The sequence below is a fragment of the Oncorhynchus nerka genome, linkage group LG3 (genome assembly GCF_034236695.1).
Source record: "Oncorhynchus nerka isolate Pitt River linkage group LG3, Oner_Uvic_2.0, whole genome shotgun sequence".
NCBI classification, from domain to species: domain Eukaryota; kingdom Metazoa; phylum Chordata; class Actinopteri; order Salmoniformes; family Salmonidae; genus Oncorhynchus; species Oncorhynchus nerka.
The window spans coordinates 60,781,857-60,798,144 of NC_088398.1; the positions used below are offsets into that span (position 1 = coordinate 60,781,857).

General features: G+C 40.0%; 1 protein-coding gene across 4 annotated transcripts in view; it reads right to left on the bottom strand.

The window, feature by feature from the left end:
• The window catches only part of tsc22d1 (TSC22 domain family, member 1), a 60,326-nt gene that overhangs the window by 39,533 nt on the left and 4,505 nt on the right, over positions 1-16,288 (bottom strand). The window contains exon 2 of one of the 4 annotated variants that reach the window (XM_029638245.2): positions 11,936-15,378. The exons of the other annotated variants lie outside the window; for them this stretch is intronic. Coding sequence (XP_029494105.2) covers positions 15,252-15,378 — 127 coding nt within the window. The 3' untranslated portion in view covers positions 11,936-15,251. Of the gene's footprint in view, positions 1-11,935; positions 15,379-16,288 lie in introns of those variants that run through there. 4 annotated transcript variants of the gene reach the window in all.

Here is a 16,288-nt window from a genome sequence, read left to right on the forward strand (position 1 = left end):
AGATGAACATACTTTGTTGCGAAAAGGGCAAATCAGTCCCAGAACAACAGCAAAAGACCTTGTGAAGATGCTGGAGGAAACAGGTACAAAAGTATCTATGCCCACAGTAAAACGAGTCCTATATCGACATAACCTGAAAGTCCATTCAGCAAGGAAGAAGCCACAGCTCCAAAACCACCATAAAAAAGCCAGACTATGGCATGGGGACAAATATCATACTTTTTGGAGAAATGTCCTCTGGTCTGATGAAACAAGAAATAGAACCGTTTGGCCAAAATGACCATCGTTATGTTTGGAGGGAAAAGGGGGACGCTTGCAAGCCGAAGAACACCATCCCAACCGTGAAGCACGGGAGTCGCAGCATCGTGTTGTGGGGGTACTTTGCTGCAGGAGGGACTGGTGCACTTCACAAAATAGATGGCATCATGAGGAAAGGAAAATTATGTGGATATATTGAAGAAACATCGCAAGACATGTTAAAGCTTGGTCGCAAATGGGTCTTCTAAATGGACAATGACCCCAAGCATACTTCCAAAGTTGTGGCAAAATGGCTTAAGGACAACAAAGTCAAGGCATTGGAGTGGCCATCACAAAGCCCGGACCTCAATCCTATAGAAAATTTGTGGGCAGAACTGAAAAAGTGTGTACGAACAAGGAGGCCTACAAATCTGACTCAGTTACACCAGCTCTGTCAGGAGGAATGGGCCAAAACTTATTTGTGGGAAGCTTGTGGGAGGCTACCGAAACGTTTGACCCAAGTTAAACAATTTAACGGCAATGCTACCAAATACTAATTGGGTGTATGTAAACTTCTGACACACTGGGAATGTGATGAAATAAAAGCTGAAATAAATCACTATTATTCTGACATTTCACTTTCTTAAAATAAAGTGGTGATCCCAACTGACCTAAAACAGGGAATGTTTAGTAGGATTAAATGTCTGGAATTGTGAAAAACTGAGTTTACATTTTTTGAACTTCCGACTTCAACTGTATCTGCACTAATGGTTTAAAATACTCTTGAAATCTTGAGGGAATTATCTGTGTATAAACTGAATCTGCATAAATGTGAAATGTTTTGTATTCTTCCACATGATGGATCCACCAGTTTGGCTACACTTCCATTCAAAAGGGTCAAACAAATTCACATATCTGGGTGTTTCAGTTACCCACCACTTTAAAGACCTTAAGGCGAACTTTACAAAGCTACAATAACATACGAAACTTGTCTTTGAGCGCTGGTCGCTTCTCCCCTTTCACTATCTGGAAGCATAAATACTGTGAAATGAATGTCTTTCCAAGGTTTATTCAACTATTTCAATGTGTTACAGTTTTTTCTTTCTAGATCAAGTTATTACCTCATTCATTGTACAGTTCTACAACTGGTCTGCCAACATCAGAAATAGTATGTACTGGGTTGAATCTCAATTATTCAAGTCATCCCTCTTTGGTGTTGTTGGGTTCTGAGAATAGGAAATATACTTATTCATGTCACTGAGGGAGTGCTGAGGTTTAGAGGGTCTACACCAGAAGTTAATGCTTATAGGAGGAAGGTATATAGTGTGTGCAACTAAGCTTGGAGTGCAGGGAAGCGATTACATGTCGCAGGCATTGATAAGCGGAGGGAGCCTTGGATTGGTGATGGAGGGGGGGGGTTGAGGTCAGGTCACCTTAAGGGAGAAATAAAGGTTTATGGCCCGTATCACTAGTGTCCTGCCTAGCAGTAAAGAACAATGTTTGTACAGATGGGTAGGAGGAACGGTTAAATATCAGTGATTGTGTGAAAATGTTTGTCTAATGCAGCCCATTCATCCTCTGGAAATAATAAACTTGGTTAAGCTTTGAGAGTGTTTCACTCTGAGAATTAGAACCTAACAGTGAAAATGGAAGAATCAGCCTGTGACACACTAATGTTCACCCTTACCTTTGCCGATATCCAGGTACACATCTAATCCCATCGTTAAACAACCTATGAGAATATGGATCCAATTGACAACATTTTCAGCTTCACTCAGCATGTCCCTACACAATAACCATATGTCTCCCCCCCCCCCATCATGTGAAGACATAGAATTTGATGTAAGGCAGAGTAAAGGTGTTCATGTATTGGATCTTTTTCTGAACAATAATTTTGCTTCACTTGACAAACAAGTGAAAAACATTGCTCTTCCTATATGTATTTCATTATCTTCAGGTACGCAACTTGTAAGTACATCAAAACAAAATGGGAAGATGATCTGAACAATGAATTCTCAGATGAGGAATGGAAGTATTGTTGAGAGGGTTCATCCATTGTCTATTTGTGCTAGACATGCACTTGTTCAGGTCAAGCTGCTACACCAAATCTATTGGACTAAGTCCAGGCTAAGTAAAAGGTATCCAAACCTAGACCCTATGTGACCGATGTAGAGAGGCTTCTGCAGCGCTTACTCATATGTTTTGGTCCAGCGTTTTTGCAACAATATAACATTTTTGGAGTCAATGTATAACTGTGCCCTCAGGGGGCCCTTTTTGGCCTACCACCTACTGGGTTAATGGTGTCCAGACTAGGGGTCGACCGATTATGATTTTTCAACGCCGATACCGATAATTGGGAGGACCAAAAAAAGCCGATACCGATTAAAAATCGGCAGATTTTTATTTATAATAATGAAACACGTTCAATTTGGTTTAAATAATACAAAAGTGTTGGAGAATAAAGTAAAAGTGGAATATGTGCTATGTAAAAAAGCTAATGTTTAAGTTCCTTGCTCAGAACGTGAGAACATATGACAGCTGGTGGTTCCAATATTCCCAGGTAAGAAGTTTTAGGTTGAAGTTATTATAGGAATTATAGGACTATTTCCCTCTATACCATTTGTATTTCATTAACCTTTGACTATTGGATGCTCTTATAGGCAACATAGTATTGCCAGCCTAATCTCAGGAGTTGATAGGCTTGAAGTCAAACAGCGCTATGCTTCAAGCAAACAGAGGAAAGTGCAGTTTAAATGAATGCTTACGAGCCTGCTGCTGCCTAGTACTGCTATATCAGACTTAATTGTAATATAATAAGCACACAGAAATACAAGCCTTAGGTCATTAATATGGTAAAATCCGGAAACTATAATTTCGAAAACCAAACGTTTATTCTTCCAGTGAAATACGGAACCGTTCCGTATTTTATCTAACAGATGGCAACCCTAAGTCTAAATATTGCTGTTACATTGCACAACCTTCAATGTTATGTCACAATTCCGTATAATTCTGGAAAATGAATTAGTCTTTGTTAGGAAGAAATGGTCTTCACACAGTTCGCAACGAGCCAGGCGACCCAAACTGCTGCATATACCCTGACTGCTAACAGTGAATGCAAGAGAATTGACACAATTTCAGGCACCGCATTGATTATATGCAACGCAGGACAGGCTAGTTAAACTAGTAATATAATCAACCATGTGTAGTTACCTAGTGATTATGTTATGGGGCATCAGGGTAGCCTTGTGGTTAGAGAGTTGGACTAGTAACCGGAGGGTTGCAAGTTCAAATCCCCGAGCTGACAAGGTACAAATAAGTCGTTCTGCCCCTGAACAGGCAGTTACCCCACTGTTCCTAGGCCGTCATTGATAATAAGAATTTGTTCTTATTGCCTAGTTAAATAAAAGGTTATAAGCTAAGTTTAATGCTAGCTAGCAAGGCTCCTTGCAGCCTGCACTCACGTAACAGATGGTCAGCCTGCCACGCAGTCTCCTTGTGGATTGCAATATAATCGGCGTCCAAAAATGCAGATTACCGATTGTTATGAAAACTTGAAATTGGCCATAATTAAATTGGCCATTTCGATTAATCGGTCAACCTCTAGTCCAGATCAGTGCAGGACGCACTTTCTCTACTATCCTTGCAAAGAGACGTATAATTCTTGAGGAAAAATGTCCACCCTCCATTGCAGTCGATGGCTGCACAATTTTATTCACCTTTTAAAACTGTAATTGTTGTTGAGAATGTGCACCCCTTTGGGTTCCCAGGGCCAGGAGTTGGGAAGCATCTCTCTCCAACAATGTAAAAATGTCCATGTCCTTGACTGTACATGACCGATATGAAAACATATGGAAATATATATATGAATTGATCTGATTTTGTATACCATGGAATGTAGGTAAACATATTTGTGAAATATGAATAAAAACAAACTTCTAAATAAATCCTGACAGCCAATAGGCACTAGATGGAGCAAGAGACTAACACTACTCAGTGACGTAATAGCGGAATTAATACAATAGATCCATTACCTCTCTCTCCTCAATTTTGCCCCGTCATAGAGCCATTACCTCCTGAGTCCTGTACAGTCTGCAAATAATACTGACCCTGTAACTGGCAGCTCTGCTCAACCAGGCCTCTTCAATGCAGCAAAATGCTCCTCTCAAAACAAAATTGGTAAATTCCTCATTTTACCCAAACTTTATGGTAACAGAGGCCTAGAAAGAGAGTCAAGGTAACGCATTAGTGTGCCTTAAAAAAATATGTTTCAACAAATAGTCCATGAGAGGTGTTGTATGAATGTTTTACAGAGCTATCATTTCAATAACTAAACTATTTGAGTATGTGTGTGCATGAGCATGTAAAGGTTAGTTTATGTAATCTGAACTAGTTGGCCCAAAAACAAACAGCACAAAGTCATGTTAAAACGACTCACTCTCATTCTGAACACAACCATCAGAGATGACAGCTCTTCTACTACATAAACCTCTCCATCACCGCAGGACCACGCTGGCGAAGCTAGGTGGGTGATTGTGAGTGTCTCCAATCCATGCAGCTTTAGAAAAGAACCCAGTGCCTTCAGTGCTCTCTTTGCCTGTGGGTGTGCTCTGTCAGCTGATGAGACAATATAAAACCGACACTCACACACACGCTCCACCATGTAGAAACCAGGTGGAAAATATGATCTCTGACAATGGATCTGTGTAATATTAGGACTTTAACGAGGTCTGACTCACTGCCCATGACCTCAGTGTATGTTTGAGACTAAACAGGAGGTTAAAATAAAACAAACTGTTTTGAGGTTATTGCAGGACATAGCCTACATTCACCCTGTTGGGCGGCGCACAATTGGTCCAGCATCGTCCGGGTTTGGCCGGTGAAGACAGTCACTGTAATTAAGAATTTGTTCTTAACTGACTAGTTAAATAAACGGTTAAATAAAAATGTTTCAAAAATGTGTTTGATGCAACAGTAAACAGTTGACAGAACAGAGTGATGATGCACGTGATATATTAATCTGTCAACAGGACGACAACATCAAATAGCCATGCCTGAACACCCCCGCAACCCACCTCACACGTTACCTATTACAGCACACAGTGCAAGCCTGTGTGTGTGTTAGCATGAATGTCCACAGGAAAAGCTATTCATCAATACTGCATGATACCAACACCGGAGCTCAATGTGTGAGTGTATGTCTGCTTACGCATGTGTATGATATGGCACAACAGACTGGATACCATGAAAACCTGTCATCATAACAAACTGCTTAAATCTGTGATTTTATTAATTTTAAATATGAAAAGCTCATAACCTCAGTACAGTAAGACAACACTTGCTATGGAACCAGCAACGATGAGTTCCCAATTTATGACCTGGCACACACACCCAAGCACACACCCTGCAGTGCAAAGATCAGAAGGACTGTCCTGCCTGTTATTCAGAAGCAGTCACCAGCCTCTTAAATTTAGATAAACTCAAAGCACCTGCCACACCAAACACAGACACACGCGCCTGGTTGCAGTGGTGAAAAAAACCTGAGTGAAAGAATAAACAAACGGTCATTAATTTAAAAAAATTGGGCAAGGAGTCCAGATAAGTAGGTACAGTAAGATGTACCCGGGGCAACACTGCAGTAAATACAACCTGTCAGACATATACTGACAAAACTGCACTGTCATCATCAGAGGTTGGTTAACCCAGCAGACTGACTGAACAGGCTTCTGGTTTAGTTAGGGGTTACATGGCTGACTGAAGCCTCAATCCCCGGGGCCCAGTTTTCAAAAGTTATCTAGAATTTGCCTATAGGATAGGATTGAATGCATATAAATAGAATGAATGGAAAGGGACGAATTATTGACCAGCCAGAGAAAAAAAGGCAGTCAGAGGTGTGGTGAGGGGTGAGGACATCACAGGGAGCCAGGCAGCCACGCAAGCTCTGGCACTGACACTTAAGAAATGACTCAGTGCTAAGCTAAGTGCTAAAACAAGGGCTACTCAGTGCTGAAGGGTAGCACAGGAGATGAGCATGATACAGAGGGGCTATTTCTATTGGTAATATAAAAGGCTACACTAAAGGCTAAGAGAGCAGGGTCATGCTGTATGCTAATGCTAACGTGTTAGCCACAGAGTCACAAAACCCGTGGGCTCTCATTCAGCTCTGTCACCATAGAAAAGGGGATTAGTTCAAAGTGAGGGGGAGCAGCTATTAAATCCAGAGACAGGATTAAACACCACATATGACCTATCAAATGATATGGATACATTTAAATAGATTGTTTTAAAGCACCAGGCTCCAACAGTATATAATGGAAGTTAAAACCCAAACATGCGTCTCAGTCCTTCAAGAATGTGAGACTACGTACTACTGCGCAGGAAGGTGGAGATTTGAGGAAGCTCATTTAGGAGGGAGAATATGGGAGTTTGAGTTCAGAAGAACTTCATTCTTGGATTTTAGGTTTAGATTAAAAAATTAAGACTGAAGTGAGAGAGCAAGTGAGAAAGAGTGAGAGAAAGGAGGGGGATAAATTATTTTGTGCCAAGCTATCGTCTCCCCCAGTGACCTCATTTCACAGGGGCGGACAGACCGGGTTAGACTGGGGCTGTTCAGCCGGTGACACAAGTAAGGGAAATTTAATTGTGCCTGCTCACTAGAGCAGCAGAGACACATGGGCCTTCACGCAAGGCAGCAGCATGCTCACAGAGACAGAGCGTTAGAGAGAGGGGGGTGGGGTAGGTTGAGGCAGACGGTGTGTGATGTGCAAAGTAATCTATTGCAAGTGTATGTTCCTATGTGCACAAGTACATTCCTGAGTCCAGGACCAGACAGCGTATTGGTCACAGGAATTCCAGGTATGATTCAGCGCATCACAGTGTTCAGAGAGCTAACAGACTAGTAGACGACCTCTATCAACACCATTCAATACTAATACAGGGAGAGACGGGGCCAGATAGAGGGGAAGAGTGAGGGACAGAGGGAAAGTGTGAGTGACTTATCCCTAAGTTTATTTCACAATGACTGAAGTTTAAATTAAACGCTGCTCAAATTAGAAGTTACAATACAATGACGTCATACCCCTTCAAAGAGGTAGAAGGCCTAAAAGGAAGATCTGTGCCTGTTGAAAAGCTTTAGCCTAAAATGGCATCCCAGATCTGCTTTATATAAAGGTGGTTCATCCTATCTATTGGTGAAGGTGTTATACTATCTAAAGCTCTAAGGCCTCTGAGATGAAAGGTAGACTACAAACAGTCCATCATAACCTATTAGCAATTATTAGGCCAAGACATGCGCACATGCACCAATCCATCCCCTTTGCGGCTTGAATAACAACAGATATCATCAAAACAGAGAGAAATAAAGTCAGAAAGAAAAGGCACATCTGCACCTGGATCAAAGAGGCCACTCACTAATTGGCCACTCACACAAGTTGCTGCTCTGCTGTGTTCTCTGGGCTGTGTAGTATGGGAGCAGAGAAGGAGAGAGATACAAACGTACAGCAGCAGATAGCCAAATAATAAAATAGCACATTAGACAAACAGGTTGTTTCATGGAAGCCTTTAGCCTAGCGTATTTACTTGACACAAACTCAACTTAAAATCAAAGCACACGCATAATTGACACGGCCAGACTGCACACGAAAACAGTTTAGAGTTCACATCAGACCTGAAAATGTGCTCCCGGTTTGACCCGATCCCGGCAAGCTGAAGCCCAGGCCTGGTCCGACATCACAGAAATGAGCCCGAACCCGATAAAATTTTAAAAGATTGCAAGAAAACAGTAGGCTATATTGATTTCAACTGGTGTTGAGAACAACGTGGCAGAGGCCGGCAGCAATAAAGTGAGGAGACAAGGAAACCATTGAGCCTAGAAAAGGCACAGAGGAAAACTCACCTTAGTTATGATCTACTGAATTATGAAAATATTGGAATGGTAGGCTGATGCAATTGAATGCATGTATCAAATTCTTGCTTATGCTGAAACTCTTAGTCATATACAGCCGTTATACTTATTTAAAACAATAGTCGTGTGTGGTCACCTAGATCATAAATTCAGCACTGTTTTGATTGGGACAGCGCCAATCACGCTGCTTCTAAACAAGAGTGGGGGACTCGTCGACATAAATCAATCGATGTCGGATCTTTGTTTTCACTGAATCTCCGTTTGGATATTTGGTAACACTTAGGCTGCTGAAATGTTAGCTAAATTGAGGTGAGTGCTAATGATTATCTTGATTCCCTTTTGCTCATACATTAGCTGATCACGCAGTAGCCTGTCCTACTCCCAACCAAAACCTGTGACTTGTCTGAATCTCTTTGATTCGTGATAATGTTAATGTTTCACTGAATCTCTATCTGTATATTTGGTTAATTGATCTCTGGCTGGACAAGTGAAAGTGGTAGCTCATTTATTAGTTCACTCAATCACTGATCATGCAACAATGTAGTCTAAATCAAGTGTATTATTTATCCATATTTTCCTATCGTTCCAATCCCACTGAAACCCAAAATTCAGATTCCTGTCTCACATGAAAATTCCTAACTTTATTGTTATCCATAGGGTGCATTATCAAAGCACGTCTCACCTATGCATGCCAAAATACCTCTAACATTTCCCGTTTCTCTGCGCTGCCTCGTATTGCTGCCCCTTGAGCTTCAGTAGAGAATGTGTGATCAACAAATGGTATGAGAGTAGATATGGATTCTTTAAAAAATATTAAAAAAAATATATATAGTTGGTCCCCGTTAAGATATCTTGATATTTAAACAATTTCTCTTCATCTCCCTGTTATTCATGAGCTGATATTCTATCTGTATAATCAACTTGATTTTGTCAAATAGGAGATGTCATTCGTTGGAGGTTATCTAGAAAGCTTAGCAACTTGGTCATTTTACTTTTGTTTGACTTCCGTTGCAAAGTTTATATGATTCGACAACGTCCTGAGAGCACCATGTCGAGATAGAGCATTTCAGCAGTAGGCCTAGGCTGAATTGGGGAACATAACGCTCTGAATTTATGAACAGCCTGTTACGCAATTCACAATGTTATTGCCGATTAAAGTTACTTTAACATGACTAAATATCAGTTTCACTTACAGTGCAATCTTTACATAGTGCCGCAGACAAGACAGCAATGTAACGCAGGGACTATCTTATTTTGGGAGAACCCCAAGTGACCATACCTTGACTTTAAAAGCTTTACATTGTCACTTACGATTATTGCAGTTTTCCCAGAACTCTGGACAAATGTGAATTATTCCCGGTATTGAAACTTGGTAGATTTGGGGGGGAAATATTACTCCCTACTACATAATAAATAAATAAAAGTTTTACCTTTATTGATCTAGACAAGTCAATTAAGAACAAAATCTTATTTACAATGACAGCCTACCGGGGAACAGTGTTAACTGCCTTGTTTAGGGTCAGAACGACAGATTTTTTTTACCTTGTCAGCTTGGGGATTCAATCCAGCAACCTTTCGGCTACTGGCCCAACGCTCTAACCACTAGGCTACCTGCCGACCCAATGAGTTGGGCTAGCCAACTTGCCTAAATATTCTAAAATATATATATATTTTTTAGAAGTACAAGTTTGAAAAGTGCGTGATCTAATTGCCTCAACCAAAAACACAAATTAAGCTTTCTAAAATGAATCAGAAAACCAATAGTTTTTTCTGGTATTTATTAAAGGTTAGCTGGCTTACTCGTTGATCCTGCTTTGTAGTATACCCCTCTGGAGAACAGACAGTGGAGTATTGCAACAGTACTTAGTTAATTTAGGCCTACACTGACTGCTAAATGGAACTAATACAGTCCAAGTATGTTGCCTGGGTTCCAACACTGGTAGTATAATAACAGAGAGCAACACATACGCTACATGAAGATACATATTCCAGAATTAATAGATCCCAACTAATACAACAAACATACCATCATTGTGTCACTCTCCACCCTGTTGCTATTTATGACTTATCACAATGTGTATACTGCTATGGTAGTCTAATAAGGAGGCCTATAATCAATGCTTGCAGACCATGACAAGTATTTTAGTATCCAATAAACCAGAGGGGAATAATTAGTATAAAGCCAGGGATCTAAACACAAGAGGTAGCTAACCACATACGTCAGCAAAATAAACTCAATACTGCTGTCCACACAGGCCACTGGGGTTGTGTAAGGACAGGACAAGACAGGCAGGTGACAGTGAGACTGACTCTGCTGATGCCGTTTTGGCTTCCAGATCATGTTTCAGTCCTGCTAAAGCAGTCATTTATCTTAGAGCTCCAGGAACAGACACACACTAGTGTTTTAACGATACAATAATTTTAACGTTGATACAGATACCAAGTTTAGTATCTTAATACCATTAAAAAATAAATATATTAAATTTTTTCCCACTCCTCTGCAGATCTTCTCCAAGTCATTAAGGATTCGAGGCTGACGTTTGGCAACTATATATATATATATATATATATAGTGAGGGAAAAAAGTATTTGATCCCCTGCTGATTTTGTACATTTGCCCACTGACAAATAAATTAGTCTATAATTTTAATGGTAGGTTAATGAGGGAAATAAGTATTTGATTATGAACACTCTTAACCTCTTAAGTCGACCCTCTACTTTTTTGAACATTCTGTTAAAAATTGCGCAACATTTCAGCGCCCTGCTACTCATGCCAGGAATATAGTATATGCATTTGCTTAGTCTGCGTGGATAGAAAACACTCAGACGTTTAAAAAACTGGTTAAATCACTGCTGTGGCTTTACCAGAACGGCATTTACATCGAAAAGCACAGGAAAAACTGATCACTGAAAATGGGAAAATATATCCATGCGCTACTTGAACCCATTGATAAAGGTGAACCACAATTAATTGACTGAGGTTGCAGTACCTACAGCTTCCACACGGTGTCTAGAGTCTTGTCATTTCCCTTCGAGGTATTTTCGATATTTTCGTTGAGTTTCTAGCCGGACATTTTTCCAGACGGACAGCTAATGATCTTTACATCGCCTCCTGATGAATTTTATCGCTTATTAACGTTTACTAATACCTAAAGTTGCATTACAAACGTATTTCGAAGTGTTTTGTGAAAGTTTATCGTCGACTTTTTGAATTTTAAAAAATGACGTTACGTTTTGAAACAATGTTTTTTTTCGTTTATCACACAGTCTACATATAACGATATCTAGGCTTTATATGGACCGATTTAATCGAAATAAAGACCCAAATAGTGTTTATGGGACATCTAGGAGTGCCAACAAAGAAGATGGTGAAAGGTAATGAATGTTTTCTATTTTATTGTGCGGTTTGTGTAACGCCGAAATGCTAATTATTTTGTTTACGTCCCCTGTGGGTCTTTTGGGGTGTTACATGCTATCAGATAATAGCTTCTCATGCTTTCGCCGAAAAGCATTTTAAAAATCTGACTTGTTGCCTGGATTCACAACGAGTGTAGCTTTAATTCGATACCCTGCATGTGTATTTTAATGAACTTTTGAGTTTTAACTAATACTATTAGCATTTAGCGTAGCGCATTTGCATTTCCAGAGCTCTAGTTGGGACGCAAGCGTCCCGAGTAGAAGCAAGAGGTTAATGACTCCAACTTAAGGCTATGTAAACTTCCAACTTCAAATGTGCATACATACACACATACTTCATGCTACAGTAGAAACACTATATAAAGAAAATAAGGCACTTACTTTGATAGGAAAGTTTTTATTAGTAAGGAAAACAACAATGGAGGCAATGCGAGCACCAACCAGAAAATGTGCCAGTTCATGCAAGAATGAGCAAATGTCTGCATACTTGATGTGCGGAAGAAATGGGGAAGGGCTCTCCTCGAAGAGTGAAGTTTGTCCGGCTCAGTAAGGCCTCAAACAAATTGTCCGCAACACTGAAATGGGCTACTTCTATGTGAATGAATGAGGCAGAACAACCATCAATTCAAACTGTTAGAAAATACAACTAGTTAGAAAATAATTTGAAATTGACAAGTTGAAACATAGCCTATACATAATTAGCAGCCAGCGCGTGTTAAATGCGTAACAAATCACATTTTGGAACAGATAGTCCATTCTGACATCACGTGCATTAAACAACTCATGCTGGGACGACCATTAGAGATATTTGGAACTCACGTATGAAACAGTTAAACTACTTTCATATTTAGCTTGAATGTGTGTATTTTGAAGTACAGGCTACATTTGGCCTTTATATTTGCCAAATTGAATGTTCTTTTTAATATAACTCTGATTTTGTTGGACATTATAATAAAAACCTCACAGTGAATTGTAATTTTGTTGGTTTGAGACCATTATGAACACTTCATAGTGTGTTCATGGACTAGTTAGCATCACTGCACAACACGATCATGATAAATGTTCATGCCCTTCCTACTGCTTCTGAAGTGTGTTTATGTTACCAAACTAGCCAGCGGGCAATCTTACTCTGTGTGATTGTAATTCATTTCTGCTTTTATTCACATTCTTAAATGAACTGCAATCACACGTTCTGCTAACTGGAGCATTGCGTGTGATTACATGGCATAATAAAAGTCTTAAATCCATAAACATAATTAAGGTCTTAATCCATAAGAAACTTTCACCGGTCATGCTAAGTTTGTTTTAGGACTGACCCTAATTATTCGACTTGTCAGCTGTTGGTCGACCAATAATAAATAAATACTTATTTTTAAATCGAGCAGTGGCATGCATATATATATATATATATATATATATATATATATATATATATATATATTAGGGCTGTTGCCGACTAAAGAAAATCTTGGTCGACAGAGTATTCTCTTGACCAATAGATTGGTCAAGTTTTATAAAGTGTCCAAACTTTTGACTGGTTCTGTATATAGACACATCCTGTTTTTTAATCAAATCAACTATATGCAGTGACAAAAAGAATGAGAATGTTTGATGAAATAAGACAAAGACACACACCATAATTTGCTAATAAATTAATTAAAAATCCTACAATGTGATTTTCTGGATTTTTTCTCTCATTTTGTCTGTCATAGTTAATGTGTACCTATGATGAAAATTACAGGCCTCATCTTTTTAAGTGTGAGAACTTGCACAATTGGTGGCTGACTAAATACGTTTTTGCCCCACTGTATAGCCTATATCATAATCTAATCAATAAATTGGTTAAAACAAACTCCGAACACAGTAATGTGCTGACCAAACCGGAAGCGCGCATGTTGATTTTGTACCCCCACACCAGACACAATCAGGACACGCAGGATGAAATGTCAAAAACTCTGAACCAATTATATTCTATTGGGGACAGGTCAAAAAGCATTAAACATTTATGGCAATTTAGCTAGCTAGCTTATTTGTCCTGGGATATAAACATTGGGTTGTTATTTTACCTGAAATGCACATTGTCCTCTACTCTGACATTTTTTTTTTAAATGAACTAGCAATTGACTAGCAAGTCAATTAAGAACAAATTCTAATTTACAATGACGGTTTACCCCGGCTAAACCCGGACGACACTGGACCAATTGTGCGCTGCCCTATGGGACTCCCAATCACGGCCAGATGTGATGCAGCCTGTAGTCGAACCAGGGACTGCAGTGACGCCTCATGCACCGAGACAGCTGCACCACTCGGGAGCCCAATTAATCCACAGATTAAACGGTAAACCGAATTCCTCTCTCATCATCTCTTCCTTCCTCAGGCTTCTTTTTTTACTTCTTTGGACTTTACATGCAGTTGGCAACCAACTTTACGGTGCATTACTACAACCGACTGGAGTGTGGACGTCAGTTCATCTTTCAATCACCCACACGGGTATATTCTCCTAAACACCAATGAGGAGCTGGCCTGTGGGTATTTGACCTGAAAAACCAATGAGATGGGAGGCCGGACTTGCAGCGCATGGAGTGTCACAAATAGAACCCATTTCTATTGTAACAACATTACAATTCACTGTGAGAGGTTTTTATCAGTGTCCAATAGAGTAAAGGCTGTGGGAAAAAAACAATTAAAACAAGGAGAATTATTGGCAAGGGACGAGTTCAGTGGGTACTTAGGGGTTGCAACCAAAGATGCTAACGTGATGAAACCTTGGGCCTGTGTGTTTTGGGACGAAACTAAACAGAAATTTATGTCAGCAATAGGACTCAATATACTTTGCATTTCAGGGATGGAAAAAATCTGACCACTGTGAGCATTACAAGGACGAAAGGGAAAACGATGGAAGGCATGATGTCAATTAGCCTAGTACAATAGAGACCCAAATTTAGAAGGCAGAAAGCGGTCATTAGTTATCCATCTCCAAACACTAACACCTAGATCATACTGACAGCGTCATTGGGCAAAATGGAAACAGCATTCACCCTTTGCTAACATTTCTGTCAAGCTGTCAACGCATACAGTTTGATGGACACGTTCGATAAAATCAACATATGCACCACACAGAACGCACTGCAACTCCCTCTGCGACGCAATGCTGCAAGGCAAACGCAGCGTTCCACTGGAAACAAATGTACTTCTGGTGTACCAAAACGCAACGACCGAGGCGTAACACCCTGATTGAGTGTGCAGCATAGCCGTGTGTGTAATGAGGGGTTAACACGGAGTAAGCATTCATTCATTCCTGCTGCCTGCGCTGATGAACTCTCTGACAGTGGAGCTGCCTGGGCAGTATAGGCATGTCACTGACACAGCTACTCAACATCATCTTACTGACATCTGCTACAGCACGCTCTGTCAGGTACTGAGAAAATTAGGTCTATACATCTACATGTCACAAACATCAATTATCATACTATCTCCATTCCATTTGCAGAACATTTAAATTGTACTTCTCACATATTAATAGATTATCCTTTGGTGGCCAAGGCTCAACTCAATACAAGTCAATGTAAAGTTCTTCATACAAAAAGGTAAACTGCTGACTAGGAGGCTAATTCACCAAGATGATCTGCTCATTTGTGAAGGGCTTTGGGTTGCGAGAAGACTGTAATCCACATTACCCTCCTAGATTATACATTCCTCAGAGAACACCATCATGTGACAACAGTAGCCATCCCTCAGCTCCAATATCGCTACGGCTGTGGAGGTGAGCCGTGGTCCAGGGGTTTCCAAGGGGCAAAGACCGCCATATGAACACGTCTAGCTGGCTGTAGAATATTCAAAATGAGAAACAAAATGAGTAACCTCAAACACTGATTTCTAAACATATTAAAGACTGAAATTCCATTGGCTTCCCCTCCCATTCATAGCACTGCCAAAGTGTTACATCCATCTCAACAATTGAACCGTTTATTCTTCAGCATTACATAAGTGTTCTATAGTAATGCTGCATCCACCTGCATTATCCCACCTCTAGGCCGGTCTGATCAATACATGTGTATGGGCACTAAACCCCCTTTCCAGTAGAATGAGAAAGTGCTGAGAGTGTGTAGGGCAATCCACCCTCTCTATTTTCCCCCTGCTAATCAGCACAGATCAGAAAAGGTGAAAACAATATGGTAGAAGTAGAAACACTGCTCTGCGCAGCAGACAGGGATGGATCAATCGGTCTGTGATGTCTGTCTGTCAAAAGCTGACATGACTTGGGCAGTGTGTGTGTTTGTGTACACTAGAGGTCAACAGATTATGATTTTTCACCGCCGATACCGATTATTGGAGGACCCCAAAAAAAAGCCGATACCGATTAAATCGGCCGATTTTTTTTGCATGTATTTTATTTATTTGTATTAATGACAATTACAACAATACTGAATGAACACTTTTAGTTTAACATAATACACCAATAAAATCAATTTAGCCTCAAATAAGTAATCAAACACGTTCAATTTGGTTTAAATAATGCAAAAACAAAGTGTTGGAGAAAAAAGTAAAAATGCAATATGTGCCATGTAAAAAAAGCTAACGTTTAAGTTCCTTGCTCAGACCATGAGAACATTTGAAAGCTGTTGGTTCCTTTTAACGCGAGACGGCCCAAATTGCTGCATATACCCGGACTCTGTTGCACAGAAAGCAAGAGAAGTGACACAATTTCCCTAGTTAAAAGAAATTCATGTTAGC